The 18,039-nt window shown below is 42.8% G+C and overlaps 1 protein-coding gene across 3 annotated transcripts in view; it reads right to left on the reverse strand.

Annotated features, from left to right (window-relative positions):
• The window catches only part of KDM5B (lysine demethylase 5B), a 57,502-nt gene that overhangs the window by 13,948 nt on the left and 25,515 nt on the right, over window positions 1-18,039 (reverse strand). For all 3 annotated transcript variants that reach the window (XM_040985454.1, XM_040985452.1, XM_040985453.1), the window contains 11 exons: window positions 16,652-16,736; window positions 15,018-15,127; window positions 13,075-13,233; window positions 11,226-11,345; window positions 9,100-9,258; window positions 8,073-8,254; window positions 6,358-6,520; window positions 3,613-3,732; window positions 2,686-2,880; window positions 853-1,034; window positions 600-724 (listed from right to left, as the gene is read on the reverse strand). In XM_040985454.1, the coding sequence (XP_040841388.1) occupies window positions 600-724; window positions 853-1,034; window positions 2,686-2,880; window positions 3,613-3,732; window positions 6,358-6,520; window positions 8,073-8,254; window positions 9,100-9,258; window positions 11,226-11,345; window positions 13,075-13,233; window positions 15,018-15,127; window positions 16,652-16,736 (1,600 nt within the window). The remainder of the gene's footprint in view (window positions 1-599; window positions 725-852; window positions 1,035-2,685; window positions 2,881-3,612; window positions 3,733-6,357; window positions 6,521-8,072; window positions 8,255-9,099; window positions 9,259-11,225; window positions 11,346-13,074; window positions 13,234-15,017; window positions 15,128-16,651; window positions 16,737-18,039) is intronic.

The raw sequence follows: 18,039 nt of genomic DNA on the forward strand, positions 1-18,039 counted from the left end.
TGCTCATTTTCTTTCCTGAGGCTGCTTGGACGCAGCTGTGCTTCATCGCAGAAATGTTAAGATACCATGTGTAAAAAGATAGGTAAAATATGGAAAGTGACCGATAAGTCACAGCAGTGCAACTGTAGATCTTGCCATGGTGGCAGCCTGCCTCTTCCTGTCACGCGCTATTCTGCAAGGACCCAGTGTACTCAGAGATAGTGTACTGCTCTGCTCCCCTCAACAAGGCAGGTAAGAGAGATGGAAAAAAAGTAGTGCCCTCACAAGTGATAAACCAGCAGCTCATGCTGTCTTTCTCATTGGATGCAGTTTTATTTTGTTTTGATCTGATTTGATTAAGAAGGTTTTCTAAAGTTGTGTGTGAACTGGAAACATTTTAAAACAGGTCAGTGTTTCCTAAGCACACGGTTTGGTTAAACAAAGCCCCCTGCATATTCCACTCCAATGTAGAGACACCTCCTTCTTCCGATCTTGGTTTTAAAACTTTCTCTGGTCCTGCCCTGAAACACCCAGATGGATAGAAAGGTTGATTTTAAGTTGGCTAGATCCCAATCAAAATCAACTACTGAACACCACATCACACTTGCGGTGCCACATACTTTTCTTCTTGTTGATTTTTGCCTCCAAAGCTTCATTCACAGTTAAGGCCCACTCATTGTAAGATTCTGCTCGAAGCTTCAATGCGTTCATCATAGGGTAGAGGTCATCCAGAGTGTATCTGTATCTGGAAGAGAATGCAGGCTTAGCTCTGAGACAGATGGGTCCCACCTCTTCCTCCAGCCCAACAACAGCTATGTCACTGAAACCTCAGCATTACCGAGGGGAAAGAAAAAAGCCACACTTCCTACTCACCGCAATTTATATTTATAAGGAGGACAGGAACACAATTCTTTCACATGGTGCAGGCACACCAGCAGGCCCGGCTTACACGAGCAGGAGAGGGCAGACATGAAGCACGTGGTTTTACATTTTACACACTGACGCTCATCATCTGGCAACAGCTCAAAATCCATTCTTTCTGAATCGATCACTCCCTAGAATAAAGTTCACTTTTCAGACTTTAGAAAGAGTAGAATACCCTTGCCCCAAGACAAAGTAGGGATGTATGAGTAAAAAGTGAGAAACACAAAGCAACACTTAACTAAGTCAACAGGAGCAAGTTAACGCACTTTCCGTGAGTAGGGAAAATCCCTTTTTATACAACCCGCGGGCTGGCTTCGGGTTCAACTAGCTATCAAGAGGACAGGAAAGGGAATGAGATCAGCTGTCAGCTCTTCTACTCCCCATCAGCAGCTCCATGTCTTGGGTACAGATCACAGTAAGGGAAATGCATATGCATGTAAGAAATGGAGGGCTGAGGGACACTGCCAGAGAAATGGCTCAACAACAATAAAAACAGGGAGGAGGAAAACGGGGCAAGTGGAGAAGACTAATGTGCAGGTGTTGGCAGAGTAGGGTCTCACCCTACTTCACCCAGTTACCTGAACAGCGAATATTATCTGGATAGGAGAGTATTAAGTTATGACGAAGGATTTCCTACGAGCAAACTGATGCACCGAATCAGCGAGTTTCAACTATAGTTTGCACTACTGAACACCTCCAGGATGTACATCTTTGCCTTTCAAAAATCAAACTGCTATGACCTCTTCTCCTTAGGTGGAACCCAATTCCAGCCCAGCCTTAAGAATGCTGGTCCCCCAAAAATCTGCTATGAAGCATGGTCTTTAACTATGCCACATGAGACAGCTGTACTAGTTAGGAAAACACAAATGGATGAACTTTGGTTTTAATCTGCCACCAATCAATACAAAGGACTTGATGGAATGGAAATAGCTAGAGATCAAGGTTTAATCTTAGTTGAAGATCTAACTAGGGATTTTATCTTGGAATGAACGACCCAGCGTAAACCTGTAACTTTTAATTACATGAAGAAAAGTTAGACTCTGGGCCATCTGTGAGACAGGAGGACAAGGTGGGCCGCAGAAAGTTCTATTTCCACCTAAAGATGCTCACCCAAGAACACTTCAAATAAGTTCTAGGGGGCCTGGCACAATAGCGTAGCAGCTAAAGTTCTTGCCTTGCATGTCCCAGGATCTCATATGGGTACCGCTTTCCATTTAGCTCGCTGCTTGTGGCCTGGGAAAATAGTTGAGGACGGCCCAAAGCCTTGAGACCCTGCACCCGCAAGCAACACCATGAAGAGATTCCAGGCCCCTGGCTTCAGGTTGGTTTAGCTCCAGCTGTTGCGGCCGCTTGGGGAGTGAACCATCAACGAACAGAAAATCTACATCTCTGTCTCTCCTCCTCTCTGTATATCTGACTTTGCAATGAAAATAAACAAATCTTTAAAAAAGAAAAAAACCTGAAGTCTCTGCTGCTGTTCTGTATTCTGTATCTGACTGTGTGATTCTTATACCTGCTAAACATGTTGAGTTTTACTATATATAGCAACTCTGGCTTTCAAATAAACGAATATTACCCCCCAAAAGTCAAAATCTTTGGAAAATTCAACAAAAACATATTCACTTGGCAAACAGGTAAAAATTAGACAATGCAAATGCTATACTTTAATGACATTAGAAGGACCATAAAGGAAATGACAAGATTAGGAAGATATGATACTAAAATGCATAAACAAGTTTATTAATATACAATGATATGCAATTCGACTTCTAGAAAACTTACCAATTTACGAACAGTTTCTCTTAAAGCTTTCTCATCCTCAATCATGATGGCCATATCCTTCTGAACAGTTGAAGCTACCACAACATCTAGTACATCAGCTTTGGAAGCCATCTTGCAAATCATTTCGTCATGAGAAAACACACAGTACCGGTGAAGCAGGCGGTAATGCTCCACACACTGCCGGCCTAAGGGCAGCTGGGTCAGAACACACAAGAAACATCAGCTTCATCTGCTCTCCACGTGCAACTCTGGGTTATACTGTCACACTACAAACACTCTATGCCAAACTCATTTATCAACCCTAACGTCACAGTTCCAGCAAAGTCTAGGCCATATTTATGTTACAGCTCAAGGGCCGATTAGCTCCCTTAAGTTATAAAAACAGCTTTAAACAAAGCCAATTTATTTATGTCCACAAGCATGTGGCATATGTTTGGAAATACACATTTACGTATCTTTTGAAACTGTGAAAAGCATTGTAACAAAGGTTTCATCTTAATATTACACACACTTCATCTGGATATTTTAAGCAAATGAAGATATCAACATAAATCCCAGCTTTTTAAACTAAGTGAAATATGTCATCAAACTGTGGCACTGTTAATCATTTAAACTGGTGCCATACAAAGCAGAGTCTTTAAATAAATGGGATCTATTTACCACTTTGCAAACAAGCAGGCACATCAACAGCACCCTTCATTAAAGTTTCACCAACACGGACAAAGTTGGCAGAAAGAAGCAGTATTCTTAGTACACCCATGATGTAGATTCTCGGGCCAGTGGCGATCTCGCAGCACGTTGGCCAGTGAAGTAGGGATGGGGCGAAGCAACTAGACAGTGAGTGTTCTGAAAGCGTTCTGCACTACGTCCACAAACAAAGCAATAAACAATAAATCTGCAAAATTTCACTGCATGGTAATTACATACCCAGTCAACAGTGCAGAAGTTAACAGCCTCCGCAAAATTAAAGCCCTGGTTAAAACCACTGTGGTAGGCTCTTGGAAAAGTGATCACAAACTCGCCGGCACACTGATTAGTCCGATAAACCTGGAGAGACAGAAATTGGCCATTTTTGAGGTTCCCAGATAGTGGTGTTCTCATTGAAGTCAATGGGGACTTGGTATCAGAGGATTTTCCAGACAGCCGCTTCCACGAGGGTAATTCCAGCCACACAGTAGCTCCTCATACCATATTGTGCCTGATAATCCCAATAGCAAGCAGGCTTCCTCCAACACTTACCATGATGCAATACCTCTAAACAGGATCACCAGACACCAATGAAAGGAATTCCACTTTATTTCAAGACTCCTGGTTGGAATTATTCCTTATTCCAACCAATGACTGCACCCCCAAAAAGCACATCAATTGTTTTAAGTACACAACGCTTTATGCTGCACAGTCTGTTACACCATCTCAAATACCTCTTCCTAGGCACCCAGGGCTTACCAAAGCATGGCTCCTGAAACAGCAGGCTTAAGACCACCTGGGAAGTTGTTGTAAGGGCAAATTCTCAAGCCTCATCCAAATCCACAGAACCAAGAAGACCAGGGATAAGGCAAAGGCGTCTGTGTGGGAATAGCATCTCCAGGATTTGTAGTGTAAAAACCACTAACTTCCAAGGAGCCCAAACCCTCCTACCGGGGATTGGGCTTCCTCCATCCAACTCACTGCTAGACTACTTGTAAACTAGCAAAGCTCCCACTCTTCAAAGAGATGCTATATCATCTATGAAACTTTTCAGATTTAACAATTAACTCCATTGGTCAGCTGGCTTGACCACACCCCCTTCCAGTATCTGCACACACTGTGTTCCCAGGTACACCAGGAGGTCATTCACTCAGCTCTGTTGATGCAGAATCTACTTCTAATAAGTTTGCTCAAATGTTGAAAAATAAGGAACAGGTTTCATCTAGATCAAGTTCCTTGGTAGAAGGGAAGATCAATTAGCAAGAGGATAGCAGGGAAAAAAATCAATGAGGATCTCGATGAGATAGAGATTGTCTGGTACTTCAGATCATAACTTCTAAGCTACACCCATGCATAATTTATTCCTACTGACTAGCCTGTAAATGCCAAAGCATAAATTTTAGTTTGGGGGAAAGCAAACTGTTTATGGAGCAGAGGTTCAGGCACAGTGAGTTAACTTCTTGGTCTGTGGTGCGCACATCTAATATCGGTGCTAGTTCAAGTCCCAGCTGCTCCCCTTTTGATCCAGGTCACTGCTTGTGCCTGTGAAAGCAGTACAGAATTGCCAAAGTGCTTGGGTCCCTGTACTCATGTAAGAGACCCGGAAGAACCTTCTAGCTCCTGGCATCAAATGGCTTAGCTCCAATCACTTGCAAGTGAACTTCTCCTTTTCTATATATATCTCTATATTTATCTCCATCCGTTCAAATAAAAATAAATAAACCTTTAAAAAATAAAAGAACTCACTAATACTACAAAGGCATCATTTCGACTTGAGTGTTTCACAGTTCTCCATCTGCCTCTCCATGCTATTGAGAGCAACCCTCCAAAGGCCGATATGTCCCCTCACCTCGGACAGCAACGTCTGAGGACACCACATGGGCACCTTTCAATCTAGACTGCTAACCCAGAAATCTAAGTGTAAGAACGCAAGAAACATTCCATATCGGAATGCCTGGTTTTAATCCCGACTTGCCCCACATTTCTGATCCACTAACTCACTATGAGATGGCAGATGATGGTCCAAGGATTTGGGTTCTTGCCACTCAATAGGAGGAAATCTAGGCAACAGACTAGCAGATAGAAGATATCTTTGTCTTTCTTCCTCCCAAATCAATCTTTTATTGAAAAAGAAATAGGAATAAAGGTATAATTAAGATCTACTCTGTATCTCACTTCAGTTCACTACTCAAAATTAAAACCATGTGTATTCAATAACAAGGATGCCAATATTATGAGTTTATACCTGTACCAGAATTAAAGCAATTTACAACTAATATTTTCTATAAAGTTTTTGTTTTCTTAATTGAAGGGTTGAAATTGTAAACAAACTTGTAGTTTAGAAAGCATGAGTGGAGGAATCAGCATCATTGTTTAGTGGAATAAAGCTGCCTGTTACACTGGCATCCCATGCAAATGCTGGTTTGGTTCTCAGCTGCTCTACTTCTGATCCAGCTCGGAGCTAATGCTCCTGGGAAAGCAGCAGACGATGGACACAGTGCTTGGGCTTTTGCGACCAAAGTGAGTGACCCAAGTGAGTTCCAGGTCCTGACTTCAGCCTGACCCAGCCCCCGCTGATACAGCCATTTGTGGAATGAACCAATTGAAGAAAACATTTTGTCTCTACCATTCGAATAAATGAAATTTTGAAAAATTTAGTGGAATTTTTTTTTACAGCATGCAAATATGCTAAGATGCCCTAAATTATGCACTGAAACAAGTGAAAAGCCAAAATTATTCTTATTTGCACAGGAAAACTAGCTAGTTAGTAAGACTATTAATCTAGGTAATAGCTCCAACAATCTAATTACCATTTTATGGTGCTGGAGTCCCACTGAGCTAATGCTATACAGTACCAGATTTGTACACTAAACAGCTGTTTCTATTATCAAATTGCACTACAGAAAGCCATAACCAAATTCAGTGTCCTAGTGAATTAACAAAATGAAGCAGGAGTGGCATGGCACGGGGTTACCCAGAACATACAGGAACTTCGTGTGTCATCAGGGTGTTGGGGTTCATGATGGTCACAAGCTGATGCAGGAGGTCGGGCTGGGACACGAAGAGCTCTGGAGCCAGTTTCTTCATCACGTTTTCCAGCTGCTCAGCAGCATAGCCTGGGACTCCATACCAGGTTTTTGGCTCGCCCCTGGAAATAAATTATGGAAAAAAATCAACTCGCACCATCAATACAAAAAAAACCTGGCTATCCAGTTCTTAATTGTATAGATCCTGCTTTGTGAGACTAAGCTACAGAAAGAATGTTCAGTCTAAAGAAGCATGATTAGAAATGCAATGTGAACATATGCAATGCATTTCCCCCTTCAAATACAAAGCTTCAACATGAGGCTTTCCATCTGCGGCCCTGCTCCCTACTCCCATGTTGGCTGTCCCTTAACCAGATGCAAACATCCCAAATGTGTAGGAATGTAAGGTATCAGGACAGCCGAAGGCTAGGCGGTTACCACACTTTCTCACGGTAACTGACTTACTTTTCCTTTGCTTCTTCTGACAGATGAGGTAAAACCACACTCTAATAAGACAATTAGCATTTCTAAAGGGTTCTTATTATTCAAAGCACTGTAAATTGTCAACCAATTAATCTGTAACATCCTTGCATCCCTGTGAGGTATGGTAAATATAATCTTCATTTTACAGCTGGGAACAATTGCCGAGGGAAGCCCAACCAAGCTCATATGCACATATATTATGTCAATTCCCCCTTTCTTGTGGTATATCCTCAAATTCCTTGTGTGAGGACTTCGTTATGTTACACATCTTCAAATAAATTTCTGTACTTAGGAGCAAGAAAAACAGAGGAGGAAAAATAAGCAGGGGGGTGTAGATGAAGAAGTAGCTGTGTCTGAAAAGCTTAAGCAATGGATGGAGTCCAAGTATCTGCCCCCTCAGGTCCCCACCATGTGTCCAGGAAGGAAGGCAGTGCACAGTGAGGCCAGAACGCAAAACCACAAAGCTCGGCAAGCAGACCCAAGCACCTGAAAGCATCTATATACTACGGTATCCATACACCACTGCAAGAGGTTTTGCTTTTCTTAGAGTACACCCATGCTTCTTTTTCTTTTTTAAATTATTATTATTAGAATGTGAGATATACAAAGAGACAGAGAGGAAAATCTTCCATCTGCTGATTCACTCCCCAAGTGGCCACAACAGCTGGAGCTGAACCAGGAACCAGGAGCTTTTCCTGAGTCTCCTACATGGGCGCAGGGCCGCAAGGCTTTAGGCTGTCCTCTAATGCTTTCCCAGGACACAAAATCAGGGAGCTGGATGGGACTCAGAGCAGCCAGGATTAGAACTGGTGTCTAGAGGGATTGTAGCACGTGCAAGGTGAGGGTTTTAGCCACTAGACCACCATGTGGGGCCCTAGAGATTTGATTCATTCCCCAAATGCCTCCAACAGCCACAACAACCAAGGGCTGGGAATCTTAAATCACCACCTTCTTAAAACTTCTTCTGATACCTAACAGTAACAAAAACACTATTTTAGAAGTACTTTTGGGGGCCTGGCATGGTAACCTACCAGCTAAAGTCCTTTCTAAATAATAATAATAATAATAATAATAATAAAATCTTTTTTTTTTTTTAAATAGATTATTCTTCACAGTCAAGATAGACCCAAGGCACAAAGCTCTCCTACTCCCCGTGCCTATCATTCCCAGGTTCTATTTGGAAAATCTTACCAGTGAAGATAATTGATTGAGTAGCTCCAGTGGTCCTCAATATGCCAACAAAAGGATGAAAAGCACATTCCAACATACAACCAGGGCAGCTTCATGCCACATATGTCGGCAGTTATGTGGGCAAGGACGGACTGCTCCATTACGGGCATGTTGTTCAAATTCCATCCACTATCCAGGTATTCCTAAAAATAAAGAATGAGGTTCAGCTGCATCACTTAAAATTGGCCCAGCATGTCAGCTAAAACCAGTGTCCTTTCAACTAACGTGGGCAGGGAGGTGGGAAGCCGCCAGGCTAACTTTTGGGGTGCTCAAATTCAGTCACTGCTTTTGTATCTGCTCTCGCTTCTGGACAGGATAAAAACTAATCTGAGGTCCTCTTAACACAAGTTCGCTAACACACACACTCACCATGGTACTGAGAAGCAGGAACACAGCTATCCCGAGGGGGCAGTGTCTGTCCTGAGGGAGGGGAAGGCAGGGGAGAGGGCAGGGGGGAAGCAGGCGAACTGCTGAGAACAGTTTCTGCCCTGTGCTGGTGCCGTTTCCCTGGGGACACCAAGTTTGAGGAAAGTTCTTCAAGTTGTGCACACACTACTACGCACTTTTCTCAGTGCAACTTTGATTTTCAACAAATCTAAGTTCCTAGCAGAACACAAATAGAAATCTTCCTAGGAGTTTGTTAGAACAAACTAAAGGGCAAACCTTTGGGTTCTCCTCACAAGAAGAAGCAATGACCAGAATCTGAGGCCAAGAACCCTCAGTCACTTATCAACATTACACAATGCAGTGCCACAGTGGGAATTCAGATGCTACTGTAGGGCATTTCATACAGTCAGCTGTTAACAATCTGGTAGCTAAAGATCTGCTAAAACTATATCACTGACTGACTTCGACCAATCAAACAGAATTCCCAGGATGAACTCCACATCAAAGCCACTTGCAGGGCCCAATCAAGCTTTGCCCGTTGGACCAAGTGGATGCTGAACAGCAGCCTGAAATGCAGAAACCCTCACCAACAAGGGCCTACCTCTTCCTCTGGTGAGACCTTGACTTTTCCATCTCGCACAGGAAATCCACTGCCAAATTCCTTTGAAGCAATATCAGCTCCATATTCCACTGTGACATCTTCCTCAATAGTGCTTACCAGGCGCCAAAATTCTTTCTCCACTAGCTCTGTAGGAACCATCTGGAACACAAGGAGAGTAGGAAAAAAATGAAAGTTCTCAGATACAAACAGTGACCAATGTCATAACAGGAAGCACACCATAATCTCTAAAGAAAAATTACTGTCTTTAATGTTGACAACTGACCATGAAGAAATTAAAACGCGGCTCCATTTTCCAAAAGGGATTTTGTAATTGTTGGAATTTATATAGAAAGGTGTAAGAATTAACAATTCACATTCCTGTGGGCTGCAGTTATGATGAAATAAGTGAAGTGAAGCTCCTGCTTGTAATCCTTACATCCCATATTGGAGTACCAGGTTGGGCGCCAACTCTTTGGATTCTCATTCAGTTTCCTGCTAAGTTATCCTGGGAGGCAGCAAAACACAGCTCAAGGGCTTGGGACCTGCCACCTAAGAGAGAGACTGAAACGTAGTTCTTGGCTCCTGACTTTTGCCTGGCCCAGCCCTGGCTGTTGAAGGCACTGGGAGAGTAAACAGATAGGTGAAAGAGTTCCTCTGTCACTCTGCCTTTCAGATAGCCAAATATTAAAAAATAAAATATACAATAAGAGAAGGGCTCATGTTCCTTTATTACCGATCTGGCCACAATTGTGAAGGCAAGGCAAGGAAGTGAAATGCTGACATGTGAATCCAGTGGCAAGTAAGTTAAACATCCATTCCTTCAAGGTCTTCATCCTAAGAACAAAGGGCCTGGTATGGGGCCCTAATGGGCATAGATTCAGGACCCAATTGCTCCACATCTGATCCAGCTCCCTGCTAATACATCTGGGAAAGCTGCTTGGGCCTCTGCACTCATGTGGGAGATTGAGAAGCATCCCCAGCTCCTGTCTCCGACTAACCCTGTCTTTCAAATAAAAACAACTCAGTCATAAATTAAACTAAACTGGCAACTATAGCTGGAAGAGGTCATATGTAAGTCATCAAGACTTATTAGTTAGACACACAAAAAAATATTATAGGAGTCAAAAAAACCTGAAAATTCAAATGAAGTATAAATTTAAGCTTACCAAAGAAGCAAATATTTTTAAAGTAATTTCAGTTAATATTACCAATGTTAGGGAAAATCAAAAGTGCTCATGTATTTGCTAAAGTTCCATAAACTGATTCAGGTGCGAGGTTGGGACAGAGGATAAGGACTCTCATGAGATTCAAGCAATGATGACAAGCAAGTAATCTACATCCATGAAGGATCCCATGTAGAACCTCATTAGGGTAAGGAAAACTAGAGCTTATCCAGAAATAGCATAGGAAACCATGTAATTTTGGTGAACTTACTTGATGGAATAATAAGTGCCAAATGAAACAAGCTTATGCTTATAATAAGGGAGATTTAAAAATACCATGTTATCTTTTATGTTTAGAATACTAATTTATGGTTTTACAACACACAAGAAGTATGTTTATAGAGCCAGCACTGTGTTGCAACAAAGCCATTGTCTGAGTGCCAGCATCCCACCAGTGTGCCTGTTGGACTCCTGGCTGCTCCACTTCCAACCCAGTTCCCTGCTAAAGAACTTAGAAAAGCAGCAGAAACTAGCTCAAGCACTCGGGCCCCTGCACCCATGGGAGAGACCCAGCATTTGCCTGTCCAAAGACTGGAAGCTGTGGGTATTCAGAGGATGAACAATCAGATGGAGGACTCTCTCTGCTCTTCCTCTCTTGCCTCCCAAATAAATATTGCCAAGACATAACAAACATACTAACTTCTCCTCAAATTTCATTTATTTTACTGAAAGGACTGCTGCTTATTTTCTCTATTAGTATCCTATCGCTATGCGGATATTTTTCCATCACTAGAGAAATCCTTAAACGGAAATAAGAACACTTCAAGATTCTAAAACAACGAAGCCAAACAAAAATCTCATTCTGCACAACGACCAAGAATGAGGCCTCCACTCCGTCTTCAGACACACTGTTCTCCAAAGTTACTAACACCTTCACACTCCAAGAGGTGTACACATACATACATGGACTGGCATGTTGAAGTAATCAGATTTGAAGGCATCTGCCATTTCACCAAAAGTTCGCAGGGTATAGTCCCTGGCGGCTTGTTCAAAGCCAAATGCTTCTTGTGGCTTACTGCATTCCTGCAAGTAAAAGAAAAGTTTGTGTTCTACATGACACTTCAAAACACCAACTATATCTGGACAATTGCCAAACTGGACAATTAAGAAAAGTTATAAAAAACAAAATGTTATTTAATATCAATGGTATATCTGCATTAGAAAAATCAATGTGACTGAAAAAATGAGATTGGTCTAATGAAAAAATTTTACCAACATTTATTTTAATCACCACAACATTAAGTAATTTCAGAGACACAGCCAGAAAGCTCCACTTTCTTCAGGGTCTGACAGGAGGAGGCTTGTGTTGGGGTGAGGGCACAGAAGGAGCTTCCACTGTACCCTGTGGCTGCTTCTCCATACAGCCCGACACATGTGGGGCCCCATTGATGCTGAAAGCAAAAGGAATCATGTCCTTTCAGAACCCAAACTATAAAATCATCATGTCATGCAGCAGCAAAGAGATGGCCACGTGACTCAGAGCAGCAGGAACTGATTAGAGGGGCCCAAAGGAGGTGGCGGCAGGCAGGAGCTATCTAAGCCACTCTAGATCACCGGATAAGGTAGTTCTAGTGGAAGTATTAACCTCTCACTTCTCTTCATCCCCACAGCTCTTGCTCTGCCCTTGGGCCTGGTAACTCCCCTGGACAGGGAGCAGGCTTTACGAAAGACAGCTGCAACCTGGGACCCATGCAGAACTAGTCCAGCTCCCTATGCACCATAATCCTACCTTAAGGCAGGTATCACCTTCTAGCTGACCACCATGGAATACAGAATAATCCTTGCAGAGGTGAGAGGAAATCCTCTCTAGATCTTAGCAGAGATAATGTGTACTACTAAAAATACCAGTAATCCCAGCTCCATATGGAAACGTCTGCATTCAGGGCCTGTGTCATAGCATCCCAGTAGCCACATCCCATCCCATAAGGGTACCAGGTACAGCCATATCCATTTGTTTGTTTGTTTAAGAACCTCAGGAGTCTTTATTCACCAGCCATTCTACACAATGTGGAAAGGGGAGCAGCTGCCACTTCATTTTGATGCAGTTCACTACTGACGTGCCTGGGAGAGGCATGGAGGATGGCCCACACACGCCAGGGGAGCACTGGAATCCATGTGGGGAACCTGACTCATTGCTTCAAGCTGAACTAGCCCCAGCTATTGCAGCCATTTGGGAAGTGAAATAGTGGAACTCTCTCAATCTGTAATTCATTCAAATAAATAAAATCTGCGCGCGCACACACACTCACTGTAGGGACACAGGGCGTTTAGCCATGCCTGCCATGTTGGCATTCACATACCAGAGTGTGGGTTTGCATCCTGGCTGATCTACTTCCAATCAAGATCCTGGCTAACGCACCTAGGAAAACAGCTGAATATGGAACAAGTACTTGGGTTCCTGGTACCCATGTGGTTGGGTGACAGGAGTCTGGAGTTACAGGTTCAGCACAACCCTGGCGAGAGGTCATTGAGGAAGTAAATCAGGTACTTTCTCTTTGACACTCTGCCTTTCAGATGAATAAAAAGAGTGGTGGTGGTGGGGTGTGTGTGTGTGTATGTGCGCGCGCGTTTTAACTATTCTGAATAATGAATGTATCAGCACTCAACTTTCTCGACACTGGGGGCTTGTGTCTGAGACCCCTTTTCTATGCAGCCTTGTTGAGTTCAGTGTCAGCACCGTCCACTGCCAAATAAAGGACCCAAAGGGAAAGAAAAGGCGCTAACACAAGCCTTCTCTGGCTTTAACTCTTACCTGAGCCAAACACTTAGGACACCTCCAGTCCCCCTTGGGGACGTCGTGGAGTGGTGGAATCAAGCAAAAGGTATGATAGCTATCGTCACAGCCATCACACAGCAGAAGGCGGTCCTCCTCGTTGCCACTGCCACACAAGAGGCAGACATACAGGTCCACCTGTGGACACAGCACATATTCTCATTTTATATTGTGAAACATGATCGACTCTCTCCCTCCAGGGCACTTCCAATGAAACCACCTCACTGTTTAACAGATATTCACGGTACTTTCCGCATCACAAGTCCAAAGTGTAACTGCAAGTTTTAGCTATGGTGTATAAAGTTACTAAAAGAGCTTAAAGATCGCTTTCTAAAAGACAAATGTTAGGTAAAAACAAAAAGTAAATTTATAAAGAAACAGTTCAATTCTGCAATCTTAAATTATAAGAAAACTTTTAAGAATTAAAAATAAATGGGTAACCAAAGCCTGACGCCGACAAGGGAATACTACTCAGTCAATAAAACAGGGTGAAATCTTGGTCACTGGTGACAACAATGAACTGAATATCATTAAGTGAAGCAAAATAAAGTGGCCACAAAAATACATAAAAATTATATGAAAACCGCTAAGATGCAGTCTTTACAAAGGTGACCTCATACAATTTAAAGTACAAGGGAAAGGGCAAGGGGGAACAGGCAAGAGTCATTAATGGGCACTAACTCACAGTGCAAGAGCAAGAATTTCTGGGTTTTTACTGGAGAGCAAGACAATTACAAATACTAATGAAAGAGAATTTTTCTTAAGTGAAACAACTGACAGGGCCTGGCGCTGAAACCTAGTGACTAAAGTCCTTGCATTGTCTGCACCTGGATTCCATATGGGCACAGATTCCTGTCCTAAGTGCTCCACTTTCCATCCAGCTCCCTGTTTCCTGCCTGGGAAAGCAGTAAAGGGCCCAAAGCCTTGGGACCCTGCAACCGACCCTATCCCAATATGACAATGACCAAGCAAGAGGAAAGACAGCTGGCTACCCAGAGGCCCAGGAGGAAGCCCTCTGCTGAGCTCCTGTGTCCAAGTGTTAAGTGGCAGCCCTAGAAAAGTACCACAAGAACACGACTCGGTGACAGCAAGCTCAGGGTTCAACTACCCAGAGTTTAGTCTGTTTTCATTCTTTAAGAGGGGAAACAAGAAAAGCCACTCGGACCTTCCTAGTGCTTTCCAGCCGTGCTTCCAAGCAGTTCTGACAGACACACAGCTCCCTACAGCCAGACAGTTCTGCCCAGTCCTCAACCTCAACTCCCAGCTCCTTTTCCCACCCTTTCCTTGCTCTTCCTTCTTTCCCCTTACTAACTGGAAAGCTGGTAAACATCATTAGCTTTTGGTCTAGCTGCTACTACACAATGAACAATCACGTGTGATGTGCTCACGCCACAGGGGACCCAATCTGCAAACACAGCAAGTACAGTCCCTGAGGACACACCACCCTCACAATCAACTAAGGTGTAACCACATTCAGAAACAGACTTCAAATGATTGTCAGATAAGATTAACCAAATCTGGGGCCTAGCATAGTGGTTAAGATCCTCGCCTTGAACGCACCAGGATCCAGGCCAACCTGCTTCCCATCCAGCTCCCTGCCTGTGGCCTGGGAAAGCAGTCGAGGATGGGCCCAAAGCTTTTGGACCCTGCACCTGCGTGGGAAACCTGGAGGAGGTTTCTGGCTCCTGGCTTTGGATTGGCTCAGCACCGGCCATTGCGGCCACTTGGGGAGTGAACCATTTGTCGGAAGATCTTTCTGTCTCTCCTCCTCTCTGTAAATCTTTCTAAATAAAAATAAATAAATTTAAAAAAAAAAAAAAGATTAACCAAATCTAAGGCAAATTTGTGGGCAAGAAGGTTTAAAGCAAGGAAGGAAAGAAAGGAGGAAGAAAAGGGGAAAAGGAGAAAGCCAAGTAACTCACAGCAGTGGTGGTTTTTTTAGATCGGCTCTTGGGCTTTTCCTTCTCGCTCTCTACAATATAATCTTTCTTCTCCACTGGTTCTTGCTTGATGTGACTTTTCATTTCCTTCTCTGTGGAAAGTAATCCAAAGTGAGCTCTTTCTGCACTATGCCGTGCTCCACTTCCTCCCTTACCTCCTCACCTCCCTCCCAAGCCAAATGTGATTTCAAGATTTGCAGATCAGGAGAAATAGCACCAGGCGTTATTCAATGCCAGTGACTATACAATACAACAACAACTTTGATACTCTTTACATTTTTGGATGTAGATAATCATGGAGATGTTGCTCAGGACTGCATATTTTCAAAGAAGCTAAAACAGTTCTCTTTAAGACTCATTACAGCAGATATGGACATCAAGCTCCTCTTTAACATGAATGTGAGCCTGACAATTCAACTGCACCTCTATACCTCTTCCACATTATATCTCCAGAAGTCTCCAACTTCTTGTTAAAGACTGAACATCTTGGCTAAAACAATGGATATCAGTTTTCTTTAAAAGATGTACTTCTTTGAAAGTCAGTATGAAAAGAGTCTAACCAATGCTTCAGCTGCCAAAATAGAGCTAGAACAGGCCAAAGCCAAGAGCCAGAAACTCCAGCCCAATCTCCCAGGCGGGTGTTAGCATACCAAGCACTTGAACCATCAGGTGCTGCCTTCCCAGGAACATTAGCAGAAGCTGGACTGGAAGCACCACATAGCTGGAACTCAAACTAGCACTTAGATGTAGGCATCCTAAGCAGCAGTTGAATCTTTACTGTAACAACACCTGTCCCAGACCAGTCAATATTATGTTGTATATACTGTGCCAAATAATTTCCATAACTGTGATGTTGAAAAAGAATATGTCATCCTGGAGGCAGGTATTTGGGTCTAGTAGTTAAGACACTAGCTAACGCACCAGCTGCCCCTCTCAGAATACACAAGTTAGATGTCCTGCTTCCACCTGACTTGGGAAAGCAGTGCAAAGGGTCTGGCTCCCAACTCTAGCCTCCCAACTTTAGCCTGACTCAGCCTCCAGTCATGGAAGGTATTCAGGAAGTGAGCTAGTGGTTGGGAGAGCTTTCTTTCAACTAAAAACATCATAATTTTTTTTTAATGAAGAAATATCTCCAAGGTCAAGCAGCTAGTCAGCAGCTGAGCCAAGGGTAGGATCTGTATCTAACTTTCCACTAACTCCCTAATCCCAAGAAAAGGGGATTGCAGTCACTTGTCTGTGCCTACGATAAAGAATGCAGGATTTCTAACAAACTCAAGTTTACCTCTCGGACACTTTATGCGCTGACACGTAAGCAAGCAAGCAATCAGGATTCCTACCTTTTAGAAAGCACGTCTGTCTGCCTTGGCTGAAGTAGATGAACACATCTATTCAAAAGTCCCTATTCTTTCAAAAATCATTTATTGCAGTAAATATACTGAATCAAAATTCACAGCTAAACTCAAAGAGCTGAAACATATTTGCAATTACATGGCAAAAGAACACCAGTATACTAAGACTCGAAGTCCAACCCTGTGGCCACCATGTAATTGTTGATTTAATGCTTACTTAACAAGTTAATTTTTTCTTTGTTCCTTTTCAAAGATAAACTTTCTTACCATCTTCACATTTTGGAGCTGGACAGCCCATTCGACGCCTTAGATTATGAATTCGGGCCTCTGGTTCTACTTTCACATTCACGGCCTAAAAAAATAAATTTACATACATGAATATTTCCTTTAAAAAGAAAAAAAAAACCTCTAAAACGAAACCTCTAAACTAAAAATTAAATTTGAGTCATAAGGTAATCATAATTTCCTAACTTGTCTCTACGGCAATCAAACACTTTTCTTGATGCCCCATGGAGGACAGAGCTAACCTGGAAACTTCTAGAATAGATGGCATAGACAAAGAGCTTTATAAGTAACCAGAATAGTTCCGACAATGATAGGTCAGATGGACAGAATACACCTAGATGCGTTAATACTGAGACCGCAGACAACTTGTTCTCACCTGCTTCCCATCCACTTTATTCTACCACCACTGAAAAAACCTTAAGCAGCTACATACCTATCCCAATTTCATCAGCTCCTAAGATTCTGCCAGAATTTACAATAAATTCAGCTTCCATAAAGTTCTATAAAATACTTAACTGTTATGAAATGCTTTTTATACCAAAATATTTGTTTAAAGAAGAGCCAGAGATCCATCGTCCCTGAGTTCATTGCCCAAATGTCCATCAAAATCTGATCTAAACTAAATCCTGGTGCTTGGAACGCAATTGGGTAGCAGGAACCCATGAACTTGGGCCTCATCTGCTACTTCCCAGGGTGCTACTGGTAGGAAACTAGAAAGAGAAGCAGAACCAAGACAGGAACCCACACATTCTGACACAAGCCGTCGTCATCTCATGCAGTACCTTAACTAACAGACCACACGCCTGCCCCTTACGCTGCAGCTCTAACCTCATTAAGCTGCCATGGACTCCCCCCTCTCATTGAGAGCCTGAGGCAGGCAATAATCCCACTCCTTAAAGTGCTCAACAGTTTTTTAAAAGCAAAGAAAAGCACTTAGGAGGTCTGGAACCAAACACAGTTTGGGAACCACCTTATGTAACTCTGTTCACATCCAGGGCTAACATGCTGTCTACACCGACAATATACTAATCCTCTGGGTGCTGGCATGGCTGACCTAGGAGGCACAGCACTAGGGGAGCTGCACACAGACATCTACAGGAACTCATTTACAGGGCACTGAACTTTCAGCACACCTATGGGATTCCAGTATCCACATTTTCCTTTATTGGATAGAGTTTGCCTCCTTCATAATAAAACAAAGTTACTAAACCGTTCCTGTTTCAACTTGCCAAAATGAAATAACAAGTCTCTTATCTATACATTATTTTATAAAATGGAATTGACATTATTTTTCATCAATTCATGATGAACTGCTAGCTCCAACTCCTCTATGCACATCATTCCTGAGCCCTGAATGCACAAGGCCACTG

The sequence above is a fragment of the Ochotona curzoniae genome, unplaced genomic scaffold (genome assembly GCF_017591425.1).
Source record: "Ochotona curzoniae isolate NIBS_2020 unplaced genomic scaffold, NIBS_Ocur_1.0 contig_430, whole genome shotgun sequence".
NCBI lineage: Eukaryota > Metazoa > Chordata > Mammalia > Lagomorpha > Ochotonidae > Ochotona > Ochotona curzoniae.